The sequence below is a fragment of the Podarcis muralis genome, chromosome 4, assembly GCF_964188315.1.
Source record: "Podarcis muralis chromosome 4, rPodMur119.hap1.1, whole genome shotgun sequence".
NCBI lineage: Eukaryota > Metazoa > Chordata > Lepidosauria > Squamata > Lacertidae > Podarcis > Podarcis muralis.
The window spans coordinates 15,054,170-15,066,881 of record NC_135658.1 but is presented as its reverse complement, the minus strand read 5'-3'; the positions used below and the strand labels follow the sequence as shown (position 1 = coordinate 15,066,881).

Below are 12,712 nucleotides of genomic sequence, written 5' to 3'. Positions count from 1 at the left end.
GGAGGACTTCTCCGCTGTCCGGGGCGATTTAAAAGCCCCTGGGAAGGCAGGCAGGGGGGACAAAGACTTTTGCCCCCCGCCAGTCTTCAGAAGAGGTCTGCCCAGCAATCTTTCCTCCCATTTGGCTTTATTTAAAAATGAGGTTTTCTTTAATTCACAAAAACACTCAGATAGGCGTCAAAACCTATCTGAGATCCTGGTTAGATACACCCTACCGGAGTTTAATATCCTCAAACTGTGGAGCCCGGACAAAGTTCGGGAATGGATCCTGCAGAGAGACGCTCTGTTAGATATCACAAAAATACAGAACCCAGGGTCCTCCCACTGGCTTCCCCGACTGAAAACAGTCAAAACCTGCGCCAATTACTTAGCGAATATCACCAATCCCACCCTTCGGAGAGCCTTCACCATGGCCCGTTTTCAAACCATTCCTACGGCCTATCTGTCAGGCAGATATGCAAAAATCCCAGTAGAGCAGCGTATATGTCCTTGTCATATGAGAACCAAAGAGGATCTCATACATTACATGTTGTATTGTCCCATCTATTCGGCCTTCAGGGATGCGATGTTACAAACTATTCCCAAATCAATAGTCAACTCTGAGGACCAAGTAAAGTTTTTACTGGTGGACGCTGATCCACGGATTTCTCACGTGGTAGCAGTCTTTGTGGTGAAGGCTATGAAAACTAGGGTATGGTTCCTGGATGAAACGGTGAGGTCCCTTCCATTGATCTCCTAACCTGTTGCTGTATCTTCTTTCCTGAATGGTGGGGTTTTTTGGGTAGTTTCCTTGCTGGGATAGCATGACATGAATTTTAGCTTACCTTTATAATTTTATTGTTTATCTTTTAACAATGTTTTATGGTATTCTGTGTAAAGGCATGGACCTCACAAATTTAATAAACTTGAACTTGAACACAAAAACACTCACACCAACATTTCCCCAAAAATCTCCAGGAAGGGCCCAACCCTACCCTCTTTCTAACCCTGTTTCAGCCCCCTATTTAACTGCCATGCTGACCCCACGGAAGAGATACCCTAGATCGGGGTCAGCAAGGTTTATCTTGCCTGGGCCGGATCAGTCCCGCAGAGATCCCTCCATGGGCTGGATCGTGGGCACAACACACACACACCCCGTGCAATTTTGGGCATCTGCACATGTGCAGATGTGATTTTGGGCGTCTGCACATGCGCAGACGCAATTTTCGGCACCACAAAAGCAAGTCGCTGCGCTGTGCCGGTTTAGCGCAGCGTGCAAGCAGGCCACTTGGTTTGGGGGCGGCTCATGGGCCAGTCAAACGACCTCCATGGGCAGCTTCTGGCCCATGGGCCTTCGGCTGCTGACCCCTGCCCTAGATGATCAACATGCAAATGTTGGAGGAAGTGGAATTTGAACACATATGGTTTTCTTTTTATTTTCCACAAGCTTGGGTGTTCAGGGCAAAAAAGAAAAACGTTGCTGAATGTCCGGGCTAACGGATGGCTGTCTGGGTATTCTGTTCTGGGAACAAAGGAGGAGAAAAGATTGCATTACCTGAATCACAGGTTATGAGGCACTACCTAAATGGCATTGGGGTCATATTTCACTAATCATAGTTTCCCCCCCCAAAAAAAACCCCTAGTGCTGCAAATAAATTTATGCAGCAAACAGAATACCTTCTATCTCAAGTTCCATTAAGATTTCAAAGAGTTCTCACAATACAGAGAACAAATGAGGCCAAACAAAAATGGTAGCTAAATTGGCACACATTATTTTGTGGGATTTCTCGCACTCATCTCTTCAGAAGTGGACTTGGACTTTGATCTTGCAGACAATCACTGACGTTAATAGGACTCCTTTTGTACAAGTTTAGGAGACTTGTCTTGAGCTGTAACTGAGATGCACTCAAATCTAGGAGCAAAATTAAACTGAAATCTTGGTGACTTGTTTGCATAGAAAAGGGGAGGGTATACAAATGTATGTATCAGGGTGCCAGTTTCATTCTCTTCCCTTTTTGTTGAAATAAATGGACAGAAACCTCTTGCGTCCTTAATAACTAGTTTCTGCTTGCAACCCTAGCTTTACACTTTCCTTTCCAAAGTTTAGAACAGATGAATTAAGACATGTCCATTGTGAATCACCAGTAAGAATTAACTACCATAGCAACCAATCTAAGCCGTTGCCCATATAACATCAAGAAAATTGCTGGATTTTCTTAAAGGTATGTTTCAGTAAGCTGGCATTTAGGTATGTGTCATGAATAGAACAAAAGGTTTGGCCTACTCTATATGGATTTTTACCACTGTATGAGGTAAATATTTTAACATCAACCTAGTTAATTTTGTATTCTTTGACTATATAAAAGAACAGTAAAATGCGTAAGAGACAAAAAACCTAAAGTAGAAAATACTGCACATATTATAAGAATCCTTTTATTTAACAAACTAACTCCCACCTTTTATTTATTTTTGTTTACAAAAGAGCATAGCACTGGCAAGATATGGAAGGAGGAATTTTGGGAAATTTGTAAACTCTCCCTTAAAGTGAGTTCAAGAATATACATGGATAAAGTAATAGACACTTCTCCTTAATATTCACCTCCATATCTCCTGATTCAAATTTGATTTGGTAAAAAGGCAGGGACAAGTAAAAAAATGCTCTAGACCATTATCGCAGTAGTTTTTAACACATGTAAAAGGAATGCAGTTCTGCACCAGATCGTTACATTTTAAAATGATCTACAGAAATCAGCATTAAAGGAACTGGCAAGGATTTAGTTCTGAATGAAACTGGCAATATCTTTACTTGGATTTTGGAAAGTAAACCTTTGGGGCAGCCAAATATTTAAGGCCAACAGAGACCTTGCTATCCAACCCAGATTTTTTTAATGGCTCTCAATACACTCAGCACTTCAGCGTTAGAAGTCAAGGGCTTCTGGGAACTCAAAATGAAGCGGGCTTGTGGACCATGTCTCTAACAGCTGATCAATCTAGAAGCCCAAAACAAGCAGTCAGCAATTCTGAGTACATAATTTTTCCTGTTGCAGTAGATAAAAGCCAAGCACCACTCCTGCTTTTGCCTTCAAAACCATCATTTGTGAAACTCTGCCGTCATTCAACAGAAGTTGGAGAAACCATTTACAGTATAGCACAATCTGAACCATGTCTACTCAAGAGTAAGCCCCATTAGACCACAGAGGGGCTGAATGCCAGGTAAACATGTATAGGATAGTAAACCTATCTGTTTGGTCTTCTAGGTATCTAAGCCAGCTATTACTGAGTAGTTTTTTGTTGTTTCTTTTTTTAATTAAAAAAACAACAACAGAAAACTTGAAAGGCACACATTGACCATATTCCAATGCAGTGGAAAGGATGAACTTAGACACAGGAGAAAATCTAAATAAAGAATGAAGGAGATCACAGAAAAATCAGGGCATGATTTATGGAGGCAACAAAGCTTCAAAGTCTAAGGGACACATATAAGAATTCCATGTGGCTGACAGCCACAAATGATGCTTAATTCTTGATATGTCACTATTTTATGCTGCAGGAGCTTCTCCCATCTTTTCCTCAGCCCCGTTTTATTTTCCAGTTACACCAGGCTGTCTACTGTTTCTCCCTCTCTAGTTAGCCTTCTTGCCATAGTACCTGAAGATCTCTTGACTTGGTGTCCCATATTGTGATGGTGCTACTGCTTTTTGCGATGCCTTCAAGAATATGGCTAAGGAAGGGGAGCTGGAAGATGAACTGAACTGATCATCCTCTGTCATAGGGTGCCTGGAAGCCACACTTTTAACGAACGACAAGCTATTTTATGCTGCCGAGCATTCAGTATCAACACACACACAAACATAGACACCTGGAACACAAAAGAATACCGCTGTGTGGGGAATCGTTTAGCCCGCAGTGACTTTCAAAACCAGGACAGAGCCATTTCAGTGTTCTCTACAGCATCTAACACATCACTAGCACTAAATAAAACTATGTTGTCACAAGAGCTATATAAGGCTTCAAGATGAACACACTCTTCCCGATGCAAAGTAGCACATTTTGCAATGTTCGTCATATTCAGGGTAGACATATGGAAATTAGTGGGGTGGAGACCTTTCATTTCAGTGGGATGTGACTTGGGTGGACATCACCCATACAGAACTGGGGGGGAATGGAAATGGGAGAGAATTAACCATCTCATACTGATCACATTAGTACTGCAGAATATCTTGTTGCTTTCAAATAATGAGTAATCTAACCTAACAGCCAGCAAGACGGCCTGCTGGATTTATTTTCTGCTCACATTTGTTGTAAACTCATTTAAGCTGTTTGCTAGACTGCCGGGATCACAGACTGGTTAAGGGAGATGCCTTGGTAAAATGCCTGATTTTAGCATGCATCACCACAGCCAAGTTAAGACAATGAAAAGAGCTGTCATAAAGCAAAGGTCAGCCACAAAACGATGTGATCATCATGAAAGACGCCAAGTGAGAAATAAGCTAGCCAAGGAAAAAGCAGACAGAATTATGACTGTTTTCCTCCTTCACAGATCCCATGAGCAGGTTTAGAAGAGGTTTATGCAATTTGTTCAACTTAAACTACTTGAACGACTTACCAGCCACAAGCTTTGTCGCCAAGATTTGGGGGCTTGCTCTCCCTTCTCAAAATCAGCATCACAGAAATGCTGACAATATCCAAATGAAAATATCTATGCTTCTTCACCAAATGAAGCAATTCAAATACACTGAATGCTTTGAGGCTTTCCTTTCTTTGCACACACCCCATTCTCTTTTGAGCACGATCCTAAAGAAGAATTCTGGGGAACTTGGTAGTTTGGTCACAACTGTGTGGCATTTTGGTTCATCCTGTGGGTTAAACCACAGAGCCTAGGACTTGGACTGGACTGGACCTAATGGTCAGGGATCCCTTTACCTTTAATATCTCTTACCCTATTATGGCTATTTGAATTTTTTCTGAAGGACCAACACAACTCTCTACCATTTCTGTCAACCTTGCAACATAATAGATTCCCCAGAGCTTTTGGAATATGAAAGCAAAATATATTTTAACATTTTAGAGGCTTGTAGTATTGTGGACAGTTTGAGCATATTACACCGATAGTGGCCCGATTGCACTGGCTGCCAATTGGTTTCTGAGCCCAATTCAAAGTGTTGCCCTTGACCTATAAAGGCTTAAGCAGCTCAGGACTGCAGTACAGTGGTACCTCAGGTCCAGAACTTAATTCGTTCTGGAGGTCCGCTCCTAACCTGAAACTGTTCTTAACCTGAGATACCACTTTAGCTAATGGGGCGTCCCACCACCACCGCACTCCTCTTCTTTCAGGTCTCTGGCTAATTAAGCAATCTATTTGTGGGGAGGTGCTATTATTTTGATTGTTATTATGTTGTTTATTTTTGTGTTTTTATCTTGCAAACTGTCCCATGATCCTAGGATGAAGGGCAGTATACAAGTTAATAAAAAAATGAAAAATAAATAAAGGAAGAGCTTGCTTTAGGAAGTGCTTATTACATGTTAATTTATTGATACTTGCGCTTAGACTCTCGGCAAGGAACAAAATGAATAAAAACAGTTAGGTATGAATTATATTGAATAAATATTTGCATTCATGTTCTAATTTCTGTTCAGGCCTACTTTATGATTTTGCTCAAAACTACAGGAAACATTGAGAAGACCCTGTAGAAACTGGTCAAATTCAGAACCTTCTATTAAGTTATTGGCCAGTTATTTTCCTTCCCTCCCCCCGCTCAAGATAACCTGGGAATGCCTCCCGCGCCAACTGTGTAACAGCAGAAAAACAAAACAGAGATGGCTGCTAGTATCAAAAGCCATTTCCCCTCCATCTTCTTCCTCTAACAATTTCTCCAGCTCCACCCCAACATATGCACCAAGTATGTTCCTGAATAGCAATTGGAAATTACTTAATGACTGGAATTATTATAAAAGAGACGCTTCCAAGTTTTTGCAGCTATTTGGGAAAGTCACAGCTAACAAATGGAAGTAACCATGTTTTCTTCAGAAACCTTTAAGAGCTGGAAAGTTGTAGTTGTAGAGTACCCAATATAAGGCATAATGAAGCAATTTAGGGAATGGAGGAATCAAGGGTCAAAAGGTGCTTTAGCACGGCACCTTAGAGACTAAGAGAGGAATTCAACGCCATGCTGTTACAAGCTTTTCGCCAGCGCAAGCATTTCTGGATGCCCAATGGAACAATCTCCCATCTCCTCCCCATGCACATTGTTTTTGGGGTTCTCTAGACACACACATACGCAAAGCCAATCTGGGATGGGCGCAGTGGGAGGACAGCAGGGAAACTGCATTACACTAGTGGAAGTCCTTACATCAGATACATGAAATGAGCCGCAAAGATTGTAGGCATATATGGCCATACTTATGGGGGCCATAAAGTTTTAGCCCAGTTAAGGAATGAGTTCTTAAAAACAAGAGGCTTGTGGCACCTTAAAGACTATCAAAATTATTATGGTATTATTTCATGCACTGTACTAGCCTACACCAGATTTAATTCATTAGCAAAGCATCTCATAAGTGGCAAAGGAAATGGATTTTTTGAATATCCAGAAATGGAAGGCAGCCACAAAAAAGGATTTCAAATGCTTCATGGCACCAGGAACCACCAGACCTGAACTAGTGTTTGTAGCATGCAGGGAAAATATTTTGCAGCATTAACAAAATGACCAACATTTAAGCCAACTGTTGTGTGTGAGAGGAGAGAGTGGATTTTGAGCTATGCAAATAATCCGATTATCACTTTATTTGTTAGCTCCTGAATTCTTTTATTTACTTGTCAGGGTTCCTAGCCCACCCCCCAAATGGAAAATAACTCAAGGTAATTAGGGCAGAAAACAAAAATTATTAGTAAGACGCCATTATCCTAAAGAGAATCCAAGAAAAGTTTATTTTTCACAACATCATCACAACTTTTTCCAGTTCTAGGAATATTTTGGCTGGTTTTTAAGACTACTAATAGTAGGCAGTTGCAGAATTTCATTAGTAGGTGGCAGTCCATGAAAACATTATCTTTTTCTCTTTATACCCAAATAAATAAGTGGGTTCTTACAGGACACTCCTCCTTCCACTGTCTTTTTAGCAGATGGTGCTGCAGAATAAGATTTCAAGAAGCTTAAAAATTTGCAGCATAAGGTAATTACTACCAAACCTGTTTTTTGGAATAAATCTAAACTTCTTCTTCTTTTAATTTGGAGAAAAACATGAAGTTATAAAAACCGGCCAAGGTTTTTCAAATTACCCTTTAACATAAAGTATGAAAAAATATAGGACAACATACCTGAAAAAGAACATAAACAGGGCAGCAGTAATGCAGAACAAAAGGACCTACAAAAAGGAAAAAGAACATTATTATAAATAGTTGTTACCAAGAAGTGTGTAGACACTGATTCCGGGTTGTGAAAAGCTTGGAAAAAACCTGGGAGAAAGAGGAGTGTGGATTCAGAATTATCTGTATTTTATTTTATTTTTAAAAAATAATTGAAGTGTGATGGTATACCGGTAAGTGAAATAAACTCCTACAGTATGGTTATCCTGAATTCTCTGCATAATGCATATTAATAAAATAATGAAATTTTAATCCTCCCTTAGAGCACAATTGTAAGGGAAATGGACTTGTTTCAGATCACGTGATTCTGTGAGATCAGGTATCCCTGACTGTACTGGATTCCATGGAATAACCAATTCCCTGACACAATCCTATGATTTTCAGCTCTCCCAAACACATCATTTTGGGAAAAAGGATCAGTGGGTCAGAAAAAGAGTGCCACATTATTTAATGTTTTCAAATTTAACAAGTTTGAGGTCTCTTCAAGCGTCCCTTATTTCCAACGTGCTTTGATTCCAACATTCTGAAGATTTCTGCCTCCTGCTGTCCAAGTGCTAAGGGATTTGGGAACATTGCATGGAATACTAGAGCAATGAGATGACAGAGCAGGAATCCAAAAAGTTTTATGGCAAAAAAAAGAGGCCTGCCATTTTGATACTGTTATGGCTTAATCTTTCTTTCTGGTTTCCAAGCCTTTAAAAAAAAAAAGAAAAAAAAAAGCTTAAATTTTCTGTGGAGACATTCTTTTGTCAAAGTTTTCACAAATGAGAATGTTCCGGGATTTATTCTAATGTTTAGCTAGACATGTTTTGTGGAGTGTCAGAAAAAACCCTGTGTGAAATATGTTTTTGTACAGTTGGTCATATGGGATTTCATAAGGTGCTAAGTGGTTTCTTTTTTTAAAAAAGACACAGATGAGAAATGAACTTTGACGCTGAAAGTATATGCAGATGATTAGCAACTGAAGTGACGGAATGAAACATGGGTTAAAAGAAAGCTGCACAGGCAATTTCCACCCTCTGTCTCTATTTAAACATCCCTACGGACACAAACTTTGTCCTTGTCCTAGCCAGCACTGAACTTCTGCCAAAAGCAAAGTAGTGTTAGTTTCAGCAGCCTGTGGTCCAAAAAGTGCCTCCAGCAGCTGCAGTTCTCCTCTGGCCTTGAAGGGACTCCTTCCTGTTCAACCTTCAGTAGAACTTTGGCTTGGGAGCACAGTTCGTTCTCTCTCTTTCAACAGGCGGCTTAGCAGATCACAGGACAAGCTGCTGACTCTCCTTTCAACTCCTTGTCCTTCCTTCTCCCACCCTACTGTTTTCTTTTCTCATGTATAACAGCGCAGGATGGGTCTCTGCTGTGTCCTACTGCCGTTCCCAGGATTCCTGGAGCTTTGTTCCCGTTTGCTAGTCTTAGTTTTGTCCTTCACCTGTCCTGGAGAACTGATCCTTGAAGAAGACTCAAAAATTCGTAGAGTTGTAGGGTTGGAAGGGAACCCAAGGGCCGTCCAACCTCCAGCAATGCAGGAAGCACAGCTAACTCACACCACAATGACTAAACTTCTAGAAAAGTCAGGTCAACAGAAGGGAGCATCTCTCAGGCTGAGACGAGGCCTCCTTCCTCTGCTAGGCCCAACAGGCAGAAGGCGGGTTTACAGACTGAACTAGACTGGCCAAGAAGTACAAAGTCACCAGACAAACTGGGCAGGTATACAGATATTACTAAGTTGGCATCCTGGATTGAATTCTAGAAAGCATTGTAAATAATATACGAGTCAGAAGAAATAACTACAGGCAACTTCCCATTTGTGTACATATAGCACACATGCGCCATTTTGGGCACCGGAAGGGGGCAGGGCAGGCTTATGCTGATCCATGCGGGGCCTTGGAACGCAATCCCTGTGTAAATGGGGAGTTGCCTGTATAGAGTTTTCAAGCAACCATTTTGTAAAAATCCTGCATTAACCCTTAGTATACCATAACATAAAAGTAAATAAAAACAGAAACTTCAGCATATTTTGAAGGGATAATAGCCACTATGTAACAGAGAGAAAATCCTGGTCACAAAAATTATAATCTGGGGTTGGGGCTCGGCTTGATGGTGGGATGGAACCTCGGTACCAAACTACAAGATAAGGATAAGGAATAATATCTCTCCCCAAACGACTGTGGGGGTGTCCCTTTACTCCCTCATTCTTTTCAAGGCACATCTATTTTTTTTTGCCCCCTCGCTGTCTTTTTCACTTCCCCAAATTTCCTGTCTTTTCTTCCTTCCTGTATCTTTCTCTGTTGATTCTTATTTTCTCTTTCCTCTTTCATGTTCTGTCTTTCAGTTGCAAAAAGTTGGGGTGGACGGAAAGACAAGCATTGTGCTGGTTGCTTGTAAAGAAGAAAGCTTGGGATATATTTCCTGCATATCTCCGACAGACATGCAAGTTAAACTAAGGTTACCAGGGGGTTTTTTCAATGAATCCGGGGACACTTTTCAACTTCAATGGATTTTGTCAGGGGACTGATTTGTAAATCTGAGGACTGTCCCTGGGAAACGGGGACGTCTGGTAACGTTAAACCAAAAGAGGCTGGAATTCTCCCAGTCCTGTTCCCTTCCCCAACCATTAATGTACATTGGAGGCATTCATCAGGATTTGGGCCGAGCGACAACTAGCAAGTCTACAGAAGCATCCAGACTATGGGCTGACATACAATTATTTCAACAGTTAACTACAATTGCACATATATAAACACTGCTTGCAACTCCCTGCCGTTTTCTCCACGTGCTTCTATTGCTACCTTCTGGCAAAGATCCATGCATAATTTCAGCACAGATATGCGGCCACAGTTGCATCTCAGCATGTTGGTTTAAGTTAATTATTTTATTTTTCCAGCAGTGGGTGATGCTGGCAGCAGTTCAAATTGCTACAAGGCCTTTTTGATCATTAACAGCCAACTTGGGAGCATGTGATTAAAGGCTGAATTCAAACTAAGCTTGCTCCACTGGGTTTTTTCTCCCTCACAAAAATAGCCTCTGTTCATTTTTTCAGATTTTTTTTTAAAAAACCACTCAGACTATTAGTATTGTTTCTATACTTCATGACAAAGAAGATGAAATTTAAAAGCACCTTTGCAAAAGTCTAGGTCACCTGCAGGTACAATAACCTTCTAAAACTTAACCTTTAATGTTTGCCAACTCCACAAAACAAACTCTTCTCACTAGGGAGCTTGGCTTGAACATTAAGTACAATGCATTGTACAGATCAGCACAATCCTGAAGGTAACCTTGCTGTAGGAGTTGTTTTTTTAAGGCTTAATCTTCTACCAGATAAATTGCTACTTTACCTTTACATTTTACTTCTAGTTAGATGAAACTGGCAGGAAGTTTCTCATGTAGCTACTTAAGACATTTTTCAGTGACTAAAAAGTGGACAATTTCAGGGACGCAGAAGCCACATTCATACCATACACTTAAAGCGCTGCGATACCACTTTAATCAGTCATAAAAGGTAAAGGTAAAGGTACCCCTGCCCGTACGGGCCAGTCTTGACAGACTCTAGGGTTGTGCGCTCATCTCACTCTAGAGGCCAGGAGCCAGCGCTGTCCGAAGACACTTCCGGGTCACGTGGCCAGCGTGACATCGCTGCTCTGGCGAGCCAGAGCCGCACACGGAAATGCCGTTTACCTTCCCGCTAGTAAGCGGTCCCTATATATCTACTTGCACCCGGGGGTGCTTTCGAACTGCTAGGTTGGCAGGCGCTGGGACCGAGCAACGGGAGCACACCCCGCCGCGGGGATTCAAAGCGCCGACCATGCGACCGGCAAGTCCTAGGCGCTGAGGTTTTACCCACAGCGCCACCCGCGTCCCTCTTAATCAGTCATAGCTTCCTTCAAAGAATTCTGAGAGCTGTAGTTTCTTAAGGGTGCTGAGAGCTATTAGGAGCTTATTAGCTCTTCCCAGAGCTACAGTTCCCTGAATGGTTTAAGAGTCAAACCCTCTTCCCAGAGAGCTCTGTGAATTGTGGCTCTGGGGCGGAAATGGGGTCTCCCAGCCACTCTCAGCACCCTTAAGAAACCTCTGTTTCCAGAATTCTTTGGGTGTGGGGAACCCTGACTGCCAGGGCTGTCTTTACCCAGGGTGCAAGGGGTGTGGGGCACCTGGGCGCCAAATTCTGAGGGGCGCCAAATGGATACCTACTGTATACCGGTCCCTCTCGATCGGCAGCAGTGGAAAGCAATGGAGTGAAAGCCCCCGTCCCCTCCTCTTCCGCTCTATTACTCCGTCAAATGGTATTTTCTGCTGCACTGTTGTTACAGGTGAGCAATCCCCCCCCAAAAAAGGTCAACAACCTTTGGTCCCCCCCCCTCCAAAAAAAACTTAATAAAAGTTAATATGGTGGCGGCTAAACTAAATTTGGGGGTGCAGGGCGGATCTTTGCACCCCGGCAGCGCATATGCTGACTGCTTTAAAGTGGTGTGATAGTGCTTTAAATGTATGGTGTGAATGTGGCGGACAATGGTCAAGATTCAAAGGGCAGTTTTGCTAATTGGCCAGGACAGCCTCCCTAGATCAAGTCCTGGCCATACTGCCTAACTGGCTCTGCTCCCGTCCTTTCTTGGGTGCTTTTGCCTGGCTAAGATGTTTCCCTGAACTATGGTGATGCTTCTTGCTTTTTATCAGAGGCGTGTTTTTAAGCAGGGATGCTACAGCACCTCCTGCATTTTTAAGCATCTCTCCACCCCTTCCCTGACAGTGGTGCTACCTAGGTTCTGTAGGAAAAGAGCAAAAGTGAATGCAGTCTACGATACAGAGATTAGGTATCACCTAAAGAGGCTGAAAAAGATTTCCTATCTCACACTCTACACAGAAATCCCTTTTGTATCCAAATAGTGTTGTAGCACTAAGCTCTAAAGATAAAAATCCAAATATCCCACACGCCCACAAAACAAAACAAGCTAAAGTTATATCTCACAGCCAAAAAAGGACAAGAAACACTGATAGTTATTTTTAAAAACAAATAGATTTCATACCATATAAAACTATAACTGTGTGTTCAGTGGAAACCAGAGCTGTAAATTAACCTGCACTCTGTTGGAATTCTACTCCAGTTTTTTTGCCTTGCCATGACCCATTCATAGTTGATTGATGTCAGAAGGTCAACAAGCGGAGCTCTGCAACATATAGAGCTTGAAATCTTCCAGCTGTACAAATAACTACATCCAGCCGAAAGACTAAAAGTATCTCGAATGAGTGATATATGTTTGACGAGTTCTTTTTATATCATTTACTTTCCCTATGCTGTTTTTATTAGATGCTCATTAAACAACCTGGATTTCACACATCAGCAAATCGCAGGCATAAAAGCACCAAATGTTGCTGATA

General features: G+C 41.8%; 1 protein-coding gene across 2 annotated transcripts in view; it reads right to left on the bottom strand.

Annotated features, from left to right (window-relative positions):
* TMEM135 (transmembrane protein 135) overlaps positions 1-12,712 on the bottom strand; it is a 185,977-nt gene that overhangs the window by 54,685 nt on the left and 118,580 nt on the right. For both annotated transcript variants that reach the window (XM_077926976.1, XM_028726020.2), the window contains exon 6: positions 7,295-7,341. In XM_077926976.1, coding sequence (XP_077783102.1) covers positions 7,295-7,341 — 47 coding nt within the window. The remainder of the gene's footprint in view (positions 1-7,294; positions 7,342-12,712) is intronic.